Source organism: Thunnus albacares, chromosome 20, assembly GCF_914725855.1.
Source record: "Thunnus albacares chromosome 20, fThuAlb1.1, whole genome shotgun sequence".
In the NCBI taxonomy this organism is placed as follows: domain Eukaryota; kingdom Metazoa; phylum Chordata; class Actinopteri; order Scombriformes; family Scombridae; genus Thunnus; species Thunnus albacares.
Window position 1 is genome coordinate 16,783,618 of NC_058125.1, and position 13,269 is coordinate 16,796,886.

A 13,269-nucleotide genomic window follows, 5' to 3' on the forward strand; every position below is an offset into this window, starting at 1 on the left:
GTTTACATTGTCAGAAAACTGAACAAGTATACAAAAAAGTAGTGATGAGATTGAAGTTTATGGAGGTGAACAATAATTCCAACACTGCTGCGCATTTATTATCAATCAAATCACTCCGTTGTTATTCAAAATAGTCTGACTATATAAACACACACATCACTGATAACACCTTTAGAGCTGCAATAATTAATTAGTTGATCGACACAAAATTAACTGTCTGCTCGTTGGGACAAAACAAGACATTTCAGTTTGTATCTTGAGCTTTGTAAAACTGACTTTTTGCCAATTTCTGATATTTTATAGACCAAATGACTAATCAATTAATTGACAGATTAATCAAATAAACATTAGTTGCAACCCAAACACTTGTATTGTGTGATCAGCTATACTGGCATTCAAAATGAAGGAGGACAGAGGAGTTAAGAGTTAGAGACTTAAGATTGGCTTCCTAATATTTCTGATGTACAACACGGACCTGAGTCTTATTGATAGTGTATGTCCACACTTCAACATGAGGCTGAGGTTTTCAGATTTATCCACTCTTGAGAGTGTTTTTGATAAACAACAAAGAGACTAAAAGAAAGCTTTTTCAAATGGACACAGTCTTTGGTGAAACTGCTGACAAATGTAAACAGAAGCTGTGGGTTACCACCAACAAATCACTGCATGCCTGAACAGTCACAGCAGAGGTGACAGAGCAGATCAAAGCCCTGATAGAAGGGTGACAACATTCCTGTTTCAATAGCTGCCCCAGATCATAAAACAGCGCATGACAATGTTCCTACGCCACTCTGCAATTTGGACATGTGAATGTGAAAAGAGCAGACATAAAGACAGGTGAGATGATTCCACGTCTTTCCGCAACAGTGTAGTGCCCTCTTGCAGCTGAGAGGGTGGTCCTGCATGTCGTCTTTACCTGCACCAGGTAGTGCTCAGGCATAGTGTCTGATATCCGGCCGACTTTGTAGTTGGTCTTAAGGATTTCATCGTGAATCTGGAATTCCTGTCTGCAATTATACCTGTAAAACAAAACAAAACAGTAGGTCTGGATGTTAAAGAGAGGTCAATTCAATTATCAGCTACTATTTGCCAGGCCCGGATTGACAAATGAGATGATAATGGGGGCAAACAATTCGGCTGGAGGGCGGGGGATGTCACTACAGTGATCAAAGAGGATTAACACCCAATTGTGAGAACGCGGATTCGGGGAGGGACTTACGTGATGACGACAGGTGCGACTTTGTTGGTGATAATGGACTTGGCCTTGTTGTTGTGGATGTTGACTGTCTGAAAGGGGCTCATGCTAAGAGACTGCCTGCTGTCGGCCATCCCGTTGCCATGGACGCTTTCAAGTGGCGATGCTACGGAAACAGGCTGTGGCGCGGCACTGGCAGTTGTACCCATGCTCCACAAGCAGCTGTGAATGACATCGCAGCGGACTCAGAAACAGGAAACAAACACACTCACGCAGCTAAATAAAAAGCCTACACACAGTGTTAACACATACAGGATATTTGGGGACAGTTTCACACGTACACTGTGAAGTGATTGATATTTTATAAATAACACATGAATGAATAATCAAGTAACATAACAGATGTTTAAAATGTTCACATTTTAACAAATTTTGAAGCATTTTAAAGGAATAATTAAACATTCTGAGATTATGTTTACTTGCTTTCTTGCAAAGAAATGAGAAGATCTATCCCACTTTCATACGTGAATGCTACATCTGAACCTACAGCCAACAACCGATTAGCTTAGCTTATAGACTGGAAACATTGTCTTTACACTTCAGTTTTGTACAAATTAAACAAACAAGATATTACATGTTATTTATTATTAAATTAAGTTAATTAGTGAGCTTTAGAGGTGCTGGTAGGTGGACTTTGTTACCTTTGGACAGAGTATAGCTAGCTATTTAGCTAGCTTAACAATAAGCCTCGTTTCTAGGCTTGTTGTTAAGCTAAGCTAAACTAACCTTCTCTAAGTTATGCAGAGTTATTCCTTTAAATGTGGACTTTATATTATGATTTCATCGTTTTTTGTTATTTGCAATTTGTTATTTTGTGCAGCTGCTGAATCCAAAAACTGTAAATATTACAGTCATTTACACGTAATGTAAGCCTGCTATTACTTTTATTTATTTATTACATGAAAAAAGTACATATTGAACTTGTTTTGTCTCTCTGTGATTAAAGGTCAATGTAATAAATATAAAAACTGTGAACTAGAGCAGTTAGTGACTCATTTGAGAGAGATACAACATGCAAGAGTTATCTGTCAAGAGCTTATGAAATCCCTCTTTTAGCTTTACTCAGCACTCAAATTACAATCACCATTAATGTCCTATCTCTATGATTTAATCATGGTGGCGGGGGATTACAGCTGAGTGTGACAGTATTTATATTTTAATCATGCAACTTGATATGGAGCACTGAGTCCCCCCCCACACAAGCCAGCCACAGGTTTCAAGCAAAACCTCCTCCCCTCTGAATAAACAGTGAGCTCTGCACGGAGCTCTGCAGATAAACAAACTCGTCTTCCGACAAGCAGTCAGTGTCGGAAACAACACCGCTCCTCAAGCATCACTTGTAACATGTAGATGGTCAGGAACTAGCCGTCTCCCAGAGTACACAAACACAGAAAGACTAGACAAAGACACACAGAAACACATATAAACCCTTAAACAGCACACAGAGAATCGCAGTATGTCGCCCAATGCAATACCACAGATAAACACGCACACATACTGTAACACCGGTGCTGCACTGTGTAGAGCAAGAGTACAGAATCAATCCAACATCAAAATCTATTTGATGTGACACAGATGAGGGGTATGGCAGGGCTGTCTGCTGCGGCCTGAGCTTAAAGCACCTCTGTGTGATCTCCAGCTTCGAAAAGAGCGGACTCTCATTCTGCACAGAGGCTCTGTGGAGAGAGAAGTGCCGGGTGAGTCACCGCTACTCTCCTCTTTGTTGCGTCTGGAGCTGAGTGGGCAGGTCATCCTTGTACAGAAAGACCTTTTGATTCAGTAGAGAGATTCTCTTCTCACAAACAACAGGTAAGATCACAACACACTGATTTGTTTTTTTACTTTGTCTTGTGGTATGCTTAACAAAAAAACAACAGAAATAAAGTCTAAAATGTTTTTACAGCTTGAATAATTGTTTGATTTTAGGTAGGTAGGGATGAAGAGTGAACAGAGGCAGAACCTCTTCCCAAGTTCCATAAAAGGAAGCTCGATTTTCAAGGATACTGTGCTCCCACTGCCCAAATCTATTTAGAGTCCTCACCACATACAAAAAGCATCTCCGTTGCCATGATTTTCTGACTACCACAAAAACAACAAAAACCCTCCAACACTGCAACAATCCACTAAAATCCGACATCTTACGCGTGAGATGAGGAGCGATTTGTTGTACTCCCAGACCCCTTTCTGTGCTGCTTGTTGTCCGCCATGGTCCAAAAGGAGTGTGAGAACTTGGCATCACATCCAAAAAGAAATCTTCCTCTTTTGAATCTCTTCGCCCACCCACCCCCTCCAGTTGGTGGGAAACACCCCTTGCCAAAGCTCGAAGTGCCTAGTCGCTTGGCATTGGGCAAAAAAAACTTCTGGAGTTCAAGCTTTAAGGCAGCGTCCTCCTCGCTCTCTCGTTCCTATCTCCTGTCTGGTGTTAGAGAGTAGAATCATGCGAGAGACTCAAGTCTCTACGGAGGGGACCGGGGGAAGTAGTGGTACATCTGGCAGCCAGATGGCTAAAGTTCAGCTGCCTTTCACAGGGACAGGCTGTGCACAAAGACGACACAGTTGACTCTTGTACTGTACAGCAAGAGGTACAAAGGAACATGCTGGAATGATAACTCAATTAATCGATCAAGAGTAAATATGATTAAGTCATTCACTAGTTCCAGCTTCTCAAATGTATTTTCTCTGTTTTATAAAACTGAAAATCTAATATTTGGGGGGTTTTCTGCTGATCAAACATAAAAAAAGTAATTGTAAGACCTTAACTTGTAATGGTCGTTTTTTACAACTCAACATAGTCATTCTGTTTCTCAATGACGCAAGGACAATAAACAGTTGCATCCCTAGTGTAATGTCATCTGCTCGAGTGAAACAAAGTTTAGTCTACAGTAGGTAAAATATGACACACGTAAGATATAAAAAGTCTTCTGCGTCTCCTTGGTTTCCTATTTGGACTGAAAGTACAGCTTACAGTCCAAGCATTCCTCACAGTAAAGGGCATTTACATGGCAAACCCTTTTTAATCTCTGTCACTTTAAGGACATTTAATCAGTAGGTTTCCTTTACCCACCACCACAGTCATGCATGATAATATGCATGTTCCTATGCGGCTCAGTCGAAGGCCATAAACTACTGACAACGGATTCTTTCATTATCCTCTTCCAGACACTAGAACTTCCTCTACCTTATCCCATGTGGTGTTGTTATTTGTAAAATGAGACAAACTGACATTTCCTGGCAGACGCTTGTAGGCCTCCAAAGGAAATGTGACATTATTGATACTACAGCACATACTGCTGCTTGCTCACTGAAACTGACACATCAGAAAAAAAACTTCCTCTGTCTTACCTTACAGGCTGTCACCTCTGCTGCAAGACCATAGTGCACAGACACATTCACACGGATGTCTCTGCTACAAACTCAGTGCATCAGCCACACTGATTTCAGCATGGCAAGGCCTGGTCTAGCGGGCGGGCAGCCGGGGCGGAGGCCTGAGTAGAAATAGCCCTCAGTCATAAACATCCTCCTGGAGAACCAATCAAGGCAACTCATCAGAGAGGCTGTTTATCCCACATGTCAGCCAGAGTAGTGTCACACTGCTCATGAGGCCAATAAAATCACAACACAAACTCGGATTTCCTCTGACAATGTGGGGCAAGATTCAACTAAACTATTCCTGTCAAATTAAATGATCAAAAGAAAATAAAGATGTTCCTGAGTTCACCTTTGTCTGTTTGTTTATGACACTACCACCAAGGCCGTAAACAGCCGGCCGAAGTTTGCAAAAGACCCTAATATTCAAATTCACTAATGGCGCAGTAAGACCATGGAAACTGGAACCTCCTGCCAGCCTATCAGCATTGCTCCATTCAGGGCTGCCCCATTTAAATTCAGCCGGTGTCCCAACTTTGCTGTAGCAACGTCTTCAGACAAAAGGGTCCGAGTGCAGACAGGAAGGAGCGTGCAGCTGCAGGATGCATCTGTTGGTGGCCCGAGGAAGGATGCAGAGCGTTCTTCATTCACAAGAGATGCAGGGGTTCAAAAGGGATGGGTATCAGTTTGTAACGCTTGGGAGATCTTTCAACGCAACTTCCCTTATCGAGGCCGAGAGGAGAGCCGCAAGCGTGGCAGCGAGGACCGCAGAAAAATACCAAATTTGGAGCAATTTGCATATTTAACATTGGTGACATTACTCAGTTTAGACAAGGATCCTGGGAATTTCTGGGCTCCACAGAGACCACTCATTCAGTCTGACAATGTGAAGTCTGAAAGCCTCTTTGGCTTCTCAAAGCCAAATAAAACAACAGAATTATACAAATATAACATCAGCTGCGGTTGCATGATGCACTCAAGTTTTCAATTCCAAAACGGCACCAAATTCATTGCTACTTTTTGTTGATTTTGACTATAATCTGACTATATTATAAGATTTGGAGAAAACCAATCCCTGTGTTATTTACTACAATGACAGTGTCTCTCACTTATCACAGGATACTAAAACCACCAAACCAATGAACACAAGACAGTCACACACGCCCTCAGGCAGAGGAAGTGTAAGCACACCTTTACAGGAAATTCTTAGTTGTACTCTCTGAAACTTCCTCCGTGCAGCTGTACACATATTTCACCAATGAGGTTAAGGGTTACATACAGGCGTGACTCCACAGGACATTGCTAGTTCCTGAACTAAATATCAGTGCTGTGCGGAAATGAGCTCAGTGCTTCCTCTGCAGAAAATCTTTTTTGTTTCCCCAAAAACTGTTCCAAAGATCTCATTGTGAATTTGTGTCAGCTTACGCTTCTGATGTTTGCTTTTGCTCAAAATAAAATCACTAACAGCCTGTTTAGAAAGAGACTGTGGCAAAAAGGAAGCCATGCGATGCATTGTTCAAGGATGCAATTTCCAAATCTGATCAAGCTGCCTGAAATAGCGTTTGCGCTGCAAGTAAGATGGTCCAGATTAAAAGACAAAATACACAAAATGACTGGAAAACAACTGACTGAATGGCTTTTTTTTCCTAGTACAAGCAGCAAATCAACTGGGACGTAATGAGTGCAAAAAAACAAACTATGCGACTAGGATGAATATGACATAAATCATGTGAATAACCTTTAGCCTTCTACATTCTTGCTTTCATCACAGCTCGACATTGAGCTGCTAAAAAGGGTGTGTGAATCTATTTTTAAAGCCCCTGCCTGTAATTTATTTCATTTCAAGATGGCAATTTTATCCCCCTATGATTTCAAGGCTGCAGTAATGTGGCTTTCATTTTTTCTCAACCCCAGCGTCTGACCACAATATTCTGTCGGCACTGCCAGGCCAACTGACAGCATTTTCATTTGTCAACGCCTTCAGGAACTTCTGCACGGGCACATTTCACATTTGTTAACACGGTTTAGTTTTGCTTGCCTCTCAGACTGAAGTCGTAAACTTGTGTATATGCAAACAAGTCCTGTTTAGCAGCTACAGTCTCTAAGTTGGAGAAGGATGCCTGAATCATTCAGGCGCCGGTCCTCTGGTGAAAGAATGAGAGCTGATAAACACTTCAGAGGAGAGCCTAGGCATCACATGCCATGAAGAATGTAATCCATTTAGCTATTTGAATACCAAACATGACGGGTTATTATAAAAGGCTATGTTAAACCAGCGCATATCTCTACTATCACAGTCTTAAGGGACATACCGATAGCAACCACAAGCCTGCAGCAGGAGTCGAGTATCATAACAGAGAGAACGTAAAGTATCACAACTGTACCTGACATTCAGCTGTGCAGTCCACCATCCGATAGGTGCTCGAGTCTCTAAGGAATACAATGAAAAACCAAAAAAATAAAAAAAATAAAAAAATTGTGGATTTAAAAATAGCCCAAATGACAGTTCTCCGGCAGGCAGCGGCACCGGTCTCAGTCAGACATCCTTGCTGGCATCCCTCTGCGATCTGTGAGGCAATCTGTCTCTGCCCGTTGATCACACTACGTCTCGCATCATCAACGCGTCCTTATAAAGCAAGTCAATGAACGTGTCCTTCAGTGAGGACAGATCCCAAACAGGCACCCCAGCAGGAGAAGGGAGAAAGCAGGGGTGAGGAGTGGGGAGTGAGGCTTAGATGGGTGACAGCATACTCCCTTGTTGGCTTTTTGTTACTTTTTTGTATGCAACCCCAGTGCATGAGGTGCGAGGCTGGTCGCACATGCCGGTATTTGTGTGTGTGTATGTGTGTATGTGTATGTGTGTGGGGATGTGTAAAGAGGATGTGGAGGCGGACCAAGAGAGGCTTACTCATCATCCAGTTCACTATCCAATCACTATCAGAGCCTCCTGGCAGCACAATGCCTCCCACACATGGCAAACACTTTAACAAATGTCTCAAACATATAAATTAAACCCTCAGTTATCGAAACTTCTTACAATCAGCTGCAGCCCTCGCTGACACAGCCTGATGTTGACCTGCCAGTAGGCTGACAATCAGTAAGAGGGTAACAACTGCACACAGATGACATCACGTAAGCCTAATTCACTACGATGCTCTAATTACTCCATTCATTAGCGGTTAACACATGCCATGTCGAAGGCAAACAGGCTTACAGCTGGGCAAATACTTAGATTTAAGCTTGAGATTCAGCTGCGAAGGGCTGTGTGCTCTACCTCTTGTAGTCGTAACCCTGAGGTCAGACCAACATCATGTGCTGAGTGTCTCATTTCATCCTGTAGGCTATATGAAGCAAGAACAAAGCCAACAACATCCAGTGATGTTATAGCTACTATACAGGCATAAACTTACACAAAAAAAACCCACTAATTCTGCCAAACATACATCTTTTACAGCTAAAAGAAGAGAACAAAACAATCAAAAACATTGGGTTTATCTTCTAAGCAGCTGCCTGTGGGAATATTTTCTTGTAAAACTATGTGTAATCAACAGTCTGTCACACAGCATAATGTCCTAATTAAGCTTATTTGCACAAGTGGCGAGTTTCGAGATATGGATGTAAAATCTAGTGCTGCCACACCTGTTCCTTCCTTCCTGCAGCACAGCAGGCCAAGACTCTGATGTTCTCGTATCGCCCTAACTGTGAAACAACACCCTCCCATCAAGCTTCATAACATGAATGAATCAGTGAGATGAGTAAATCACATTAAAATGTTTTCCCAAGTGATTTTGAAAGATCAGAATCAAATATCAACAGGCAAGAAGTGGTCCTGAAGAAGTCAGTAAAAGACGGTTAAAATGAAATTAAGCGCTAAAAAAAGATGGTTACTCTGAAGTAACTCTCAAGTTCTTCATTTCCTTCTATTTTATGGCGATAAAACAGAGCACAGGTCTGAGAAAGAGCATGAAGAGGATATGTCCTGTGACATATTGAGAGAAACATCCTTTCTGTTAAATGTCCCAAATGTGAAGAGGAGCGCACGGCTAATATCACTTGTCTCGTCCGTATCCTTTCTCTGGCCTGGTGTCTGTCTTACCCCTGAAAAGCCCATATGCTAAAAGCCTTATAACAGCAACAGGAAAGGCAAAGATAGTAAAGGAAAATACTTCACCTGAGCCAGAGTTAAGCTCCCACAAGTAGTATGAGCATAATAGTGAAATGCATTAAAAGCACCCAGAGGAGCACGTTTGGGGGCTGATATATTCAGTTGAGACCAAATATGACACCTTGTGGTAAAATGTATCCATTGCACTCAGACGTGTACACAAAACTTCTATGGGACACACATGTTCATTATCTCATAACTATTTCAACTCCAAACAGGTGTTCATGACAATTACACTTTCAAAATCTGTTATGAAAGAAAATCAACTATTCATTATGTTTTCTAAAGCACCCCTGGGTGTTGAGTAGGGGTTCAACTTGCTCAAAGAAACTCCAAACCAATATCAATATCCCCTACCACCCATGAATACTTTATAATAAAGCAAGGACTCTGACAACGTTTCACAACAGAAAATTAGCAACTTTTTAAAGTTGAGCCTGGGAGGAGTAATGTTTCTGTTCAAGATAACCCAAGAATAAATAGCTCAATCAATTTATGATCCGGGTGTCCATTCATCGAAGAGTTTCGCGCTTTCACGATTGATTAACTATGATGTTCACGGTGTGATCTGTGCTCTCAGTTGTCAAGAACCAGTTTCTGTCTTCCCCCAGGTTGTAAGAAAAGTGATATGAAAAGAGGAGACTGATCCCAGCTGGACGGGCTAAAGCAAACAAAAGCCAGGATACAATACATCAAAGGGCATCATGTGCTTTGTCTTACTGCACTATTTTATAATTTGTATTACAACTTATGACAGGAATGAACATGTCTTGGTACATTTTATAAGTGTTGATCATGAATATGGGCATTCTTGACTATGAGAAAATACTTTTACACTAACTGATTATATTCAGTGACATACTTTGATGATATTTTTTTTTTTGCATTCAAAATGAGCTGATGACATAAAACATAACCGACACTGTATATTTCAGCATTGAAGTTAATTCTTGACCTTTAAGAACTGTGCGTGTGACATAATAATCTAAGTTCAAAGGCCCATTAACTTGCTTTTGAGAGCTTTCAACCACATCTTACGGTGTACTTTACAGAAGAAACTAGTGAGAGGACTTTTTTGAGCTGTTGTGAAATAAGGAAGCTCTCAAAAAACAAAGATTTCCACAAATTGATAACATTATTGGCAAATGCATAATTTAGTTGCTTAAATGCATTTTGTATACTGCAGTCTTTCCTATTTTCTGAGAGCTACTGCATCTCAAAAAATCTTCTCATTATTAGTAATACATTCATTGCTTGCAGAAGATGAAGCAAATGTTGAGAACGCTGAGAAGTGTTGAAGTGTGACCTTTATCATGTAGCACAATCTGATTTCACTCATTTATATTGAGAGTGAGTGAGAGTGTTTATGGCTGCAGGCTATAGATCACAGAAAATGAAAACATTTTACATAGATGCCTATAAATGATAGGCTAATTTTCTGAAAATGTGCTTGTTTCTGTGTGTTTGCCTAATGATGAGCATCAACTGGAGGTCATAGTTCACCCAACTTTTTGTTTTTCATCACCGCCTGCAACCGTATCACAGTGAACAAAACAGTGCACTGCATGAAGTGTAGCCTACCTCAAATTCCAATTGGCTATACTAAAACTCTTTAACATCGCCCTTAGCTTTGGGATCTTCCCCAATGTTCAAGAAATGATAATATCCCTCCACAAAAGTGGAGACAAATTCAACTCCAATAACTACCGTGGGATCTGTGTCAACAGCAACCTCGGGAAAATCCTCTTTATAGTCATAAACCACAGACTCCTACAACTCCTAAAAATAATGTCCTGAGCAAATCCCAAATTGGCTTTTTACCAGATTATCATACAACAAACCATATCTTCACCCTCAGCACCCTAACTGACAACCAAATAAGCAAAAACAAATGTAAATTATTCTCCTGCTTTGTTGATTTCAAAAAAGCCTTCGATTCAATTTAGTGTGAGCATCTGCTGTTATCAACTCTTAGAAAGTGGTGTTGGGGGAAAACCTATGACATCATTAACTCGGTGTACAAAAACAACAAGCGTGCTGTCGAGATTGGCAAAAAACACACAGACTTCTTTCCCCAAAGCCGGGGGGTCAGACAAGGATGCAGCTTGAGTCTGACCCTCTTCAACATACTAGTGAGGGCACAAGAACAGTCTGCAGTGCCTGACATGAGTCTAGCAGACATAGAGGTCAAATGCCTACTGTTTTCAGATGATCTGGTGCTCCCGTCTCCAACCAAAGAGCTACAACAGAACCTTTATCTTTTGCACCAATTCTCCCAGACCTGGGCCTTGACGGTGAATGTAACTAAGACAAAATTATGATATTCCAAAAAAGACCCAGCCTCCAAAACCACAAATATAAATTCTTTCTAGATGCCACTGCTCTGGAACATACAAAAAACTAGACTATACCTACCTCGACCTAAACATCAGCACCACAGGTAACTTCAACAAAGCCGTGAATGACCTGAGAGACGAGGCAAGAAGGAACATCAAGTTAGAAGTCCCGATTCAAATCTGGTTTAAAATATTGGACTCCGTTATAGAACCTACTTCCTCTTATGGTTGTGAGGTCTGGGGTCCACTCGCCAACCAAGATTTTACACAGTGGGACAGACACCAAATTGAGACTCTGCATGCAGAATTATGCAAATCCATTCTCCACGTCCAATGACAAACTTCGGACGATACCCACTAATTATAAAAATTCATAAGACAGCATTTAAAATTTATAATCACCTGAAAGAAAGTGACCCTGACACGCTCCATAACAGAGCCTTCACCTATAGAGAGACCCTAGAGAGACCCCCTCGGCCAGATGGTTCTGAGACTCTGTTCATAAACACAAGAAGAGCCCCCAGACAGAAACCCTGTTAGACTAAACCAAATTATAAGAAAACAAAAAGAAAACTGTTTGACACATTGGAAAGAATCAACCAAAAACCAGAGCAAACTGGAATACTATTTGGCCCTAAGCAGAGAATACTCAGCGGCAGATTACCTGACCACTGTGACTGATCCAATACTAAAAGGAAATCCTTGACCATGTACAGACTCAGTGAGCGCAGCCTTGCCGTGGAAAGAGGCCGCCACAGGCAGACCTGGCTCCCCACAGAAGACAGACTGTACACCCACTGCACACAGCAGGAGGTGGAAACCCAGCTGCACTTTTTAACCACCTGCCAGCTGTACCAAGACATCAGAGACATACTGTATACTACGCTCAGATTACAACCACCCAAAAAGACTTTGAAAACATGGCTAATAATAACAAAACTTCCATATCTGCTGGTCATCTGATTCTCTTTTTTGTTGTTTTTATTTCACACTTGCTTTGGCAATGTAAACGTCTGTTTCCCATGCCAATAAAGCCCCTTTGAATTGAATTGAATTGAATGTCAATTTCCTTTAATGTTGTCAGCTACTTGTTAAACATGAAAGGGGGTGGGTGAGGGTATATAAGACACCCCTAATCTCCCAGTAGAGGAATTTGTCATTACCTAGCCTAAGCACCCCTGGGTGTTGAGTGGGGGGTTCAACTTGCTCAAAGAAACCCCAAACCTTAATAGCACCCATGTTTTAAGTTTATCAATATCCCCTACCACCCATAAATACTTTATAATAAAGCAAGGACTCTGACAACATTTCACAACAGAAAATTAGCAGCTTTTTTAAGTTAAGCCTGGGAGGAGTAATGTTTCTGTTCAAGATAACCCAAGAATAAATAGCTCAATCAATTTATGATCCGGGTGTCCATTCATCGAGGAGTTTCGTGCTCTCACGATTGATTAACTATGATGTTCACGGTGTGATCTGTGCTCTCAGTTGTCAAGAGCCAGTTTCTGTCTTCCCCCAGGTTGTAAGAAAAGTGATATGAACAGAGGAGACTGATCCCAGCTGGACGGGCTAAAGCAAACAAAAGCCAGGATACAATACATCAAAGGGCATCATGTGCTTTGTCTTACTGCACTATTTTATACTTTGTATTACAACTTATGACAGGAATGAACATGTCTTGGTTTATTTTGTAAGTGTTGTTCATGGATATGGGGATTCTGGACAAGGAGGAAATACTTTTGCACTAACTGATTATATTCAGTGAAATACTTAAATGACTCCAAGTGCACAAAACTTGGCCGGAAACATATTTGTTTTGTATTGAAAATGAGCTGATGACAACATACTACATGATATCCAAAACTGTGTATTTGAGCAAGGAAGTTAATTCTTGACCTTTGAGAACTGCATGTTTGACAAAATAATCTAAGTTAAAAGGTCCACTTACTAGCTTTTGAGAGCTTTCAACCTCATCTTACTGCTTACTGCATCATACTACTTCACAGAAGAAACTAGTGAGAGGACTAGTTTCTTCTGAGAAAAAAGGAAGCTCTCAAAAAACAGGAAAACTATCCAAAACAAAGACTTCCACAAATTGGTAACATTATCTGCAAATACATAATTTAGCTGCTTGAATGCATTTTGTA

At 41.0% G+C, this 13,269-nt stretch overlaps 1 protein-coding gene across 3 annotated transcripts in view; it reads right to left on the reverse strand.

Annotated features, from left to right (window-relative positions):
• The window catches only part of pald1a (phosphatase domain containing paladin 1a), a 59,213-nt gene that overhangs the window by 45,126 nt on the left and 818 nt on the right, over positions 1-13,269 (reverse strand). The window contains exons 1-3 of one of the 3 annotated variants that reach the window (XM_044337133.1): positions 7,006-7,435; positions 1,220-1,417; positions 917-1,019 (exon numbers count right to left, since the gene is read on the reverse strand). In XM_044337133.1, the coding sequence (XP_044193068.1) occupies positions 917-1,019; positions 1,220-1,404 (288 nt within the window). In that variant the 5' untranslated portion in view covers positions 1,405-1,417; positions 7,006-7,435. Of the gene's footprint in view, positions 1-916; positions 1,020-1,219; positions 1,418-3,397; positions 3,666-7,005; positions 7,436-13,269 lie in introns of those variants that run through there. The other 2 variants (XM_044337130.1, XM_044337132.1) reach the window with 2 other exon arrangements.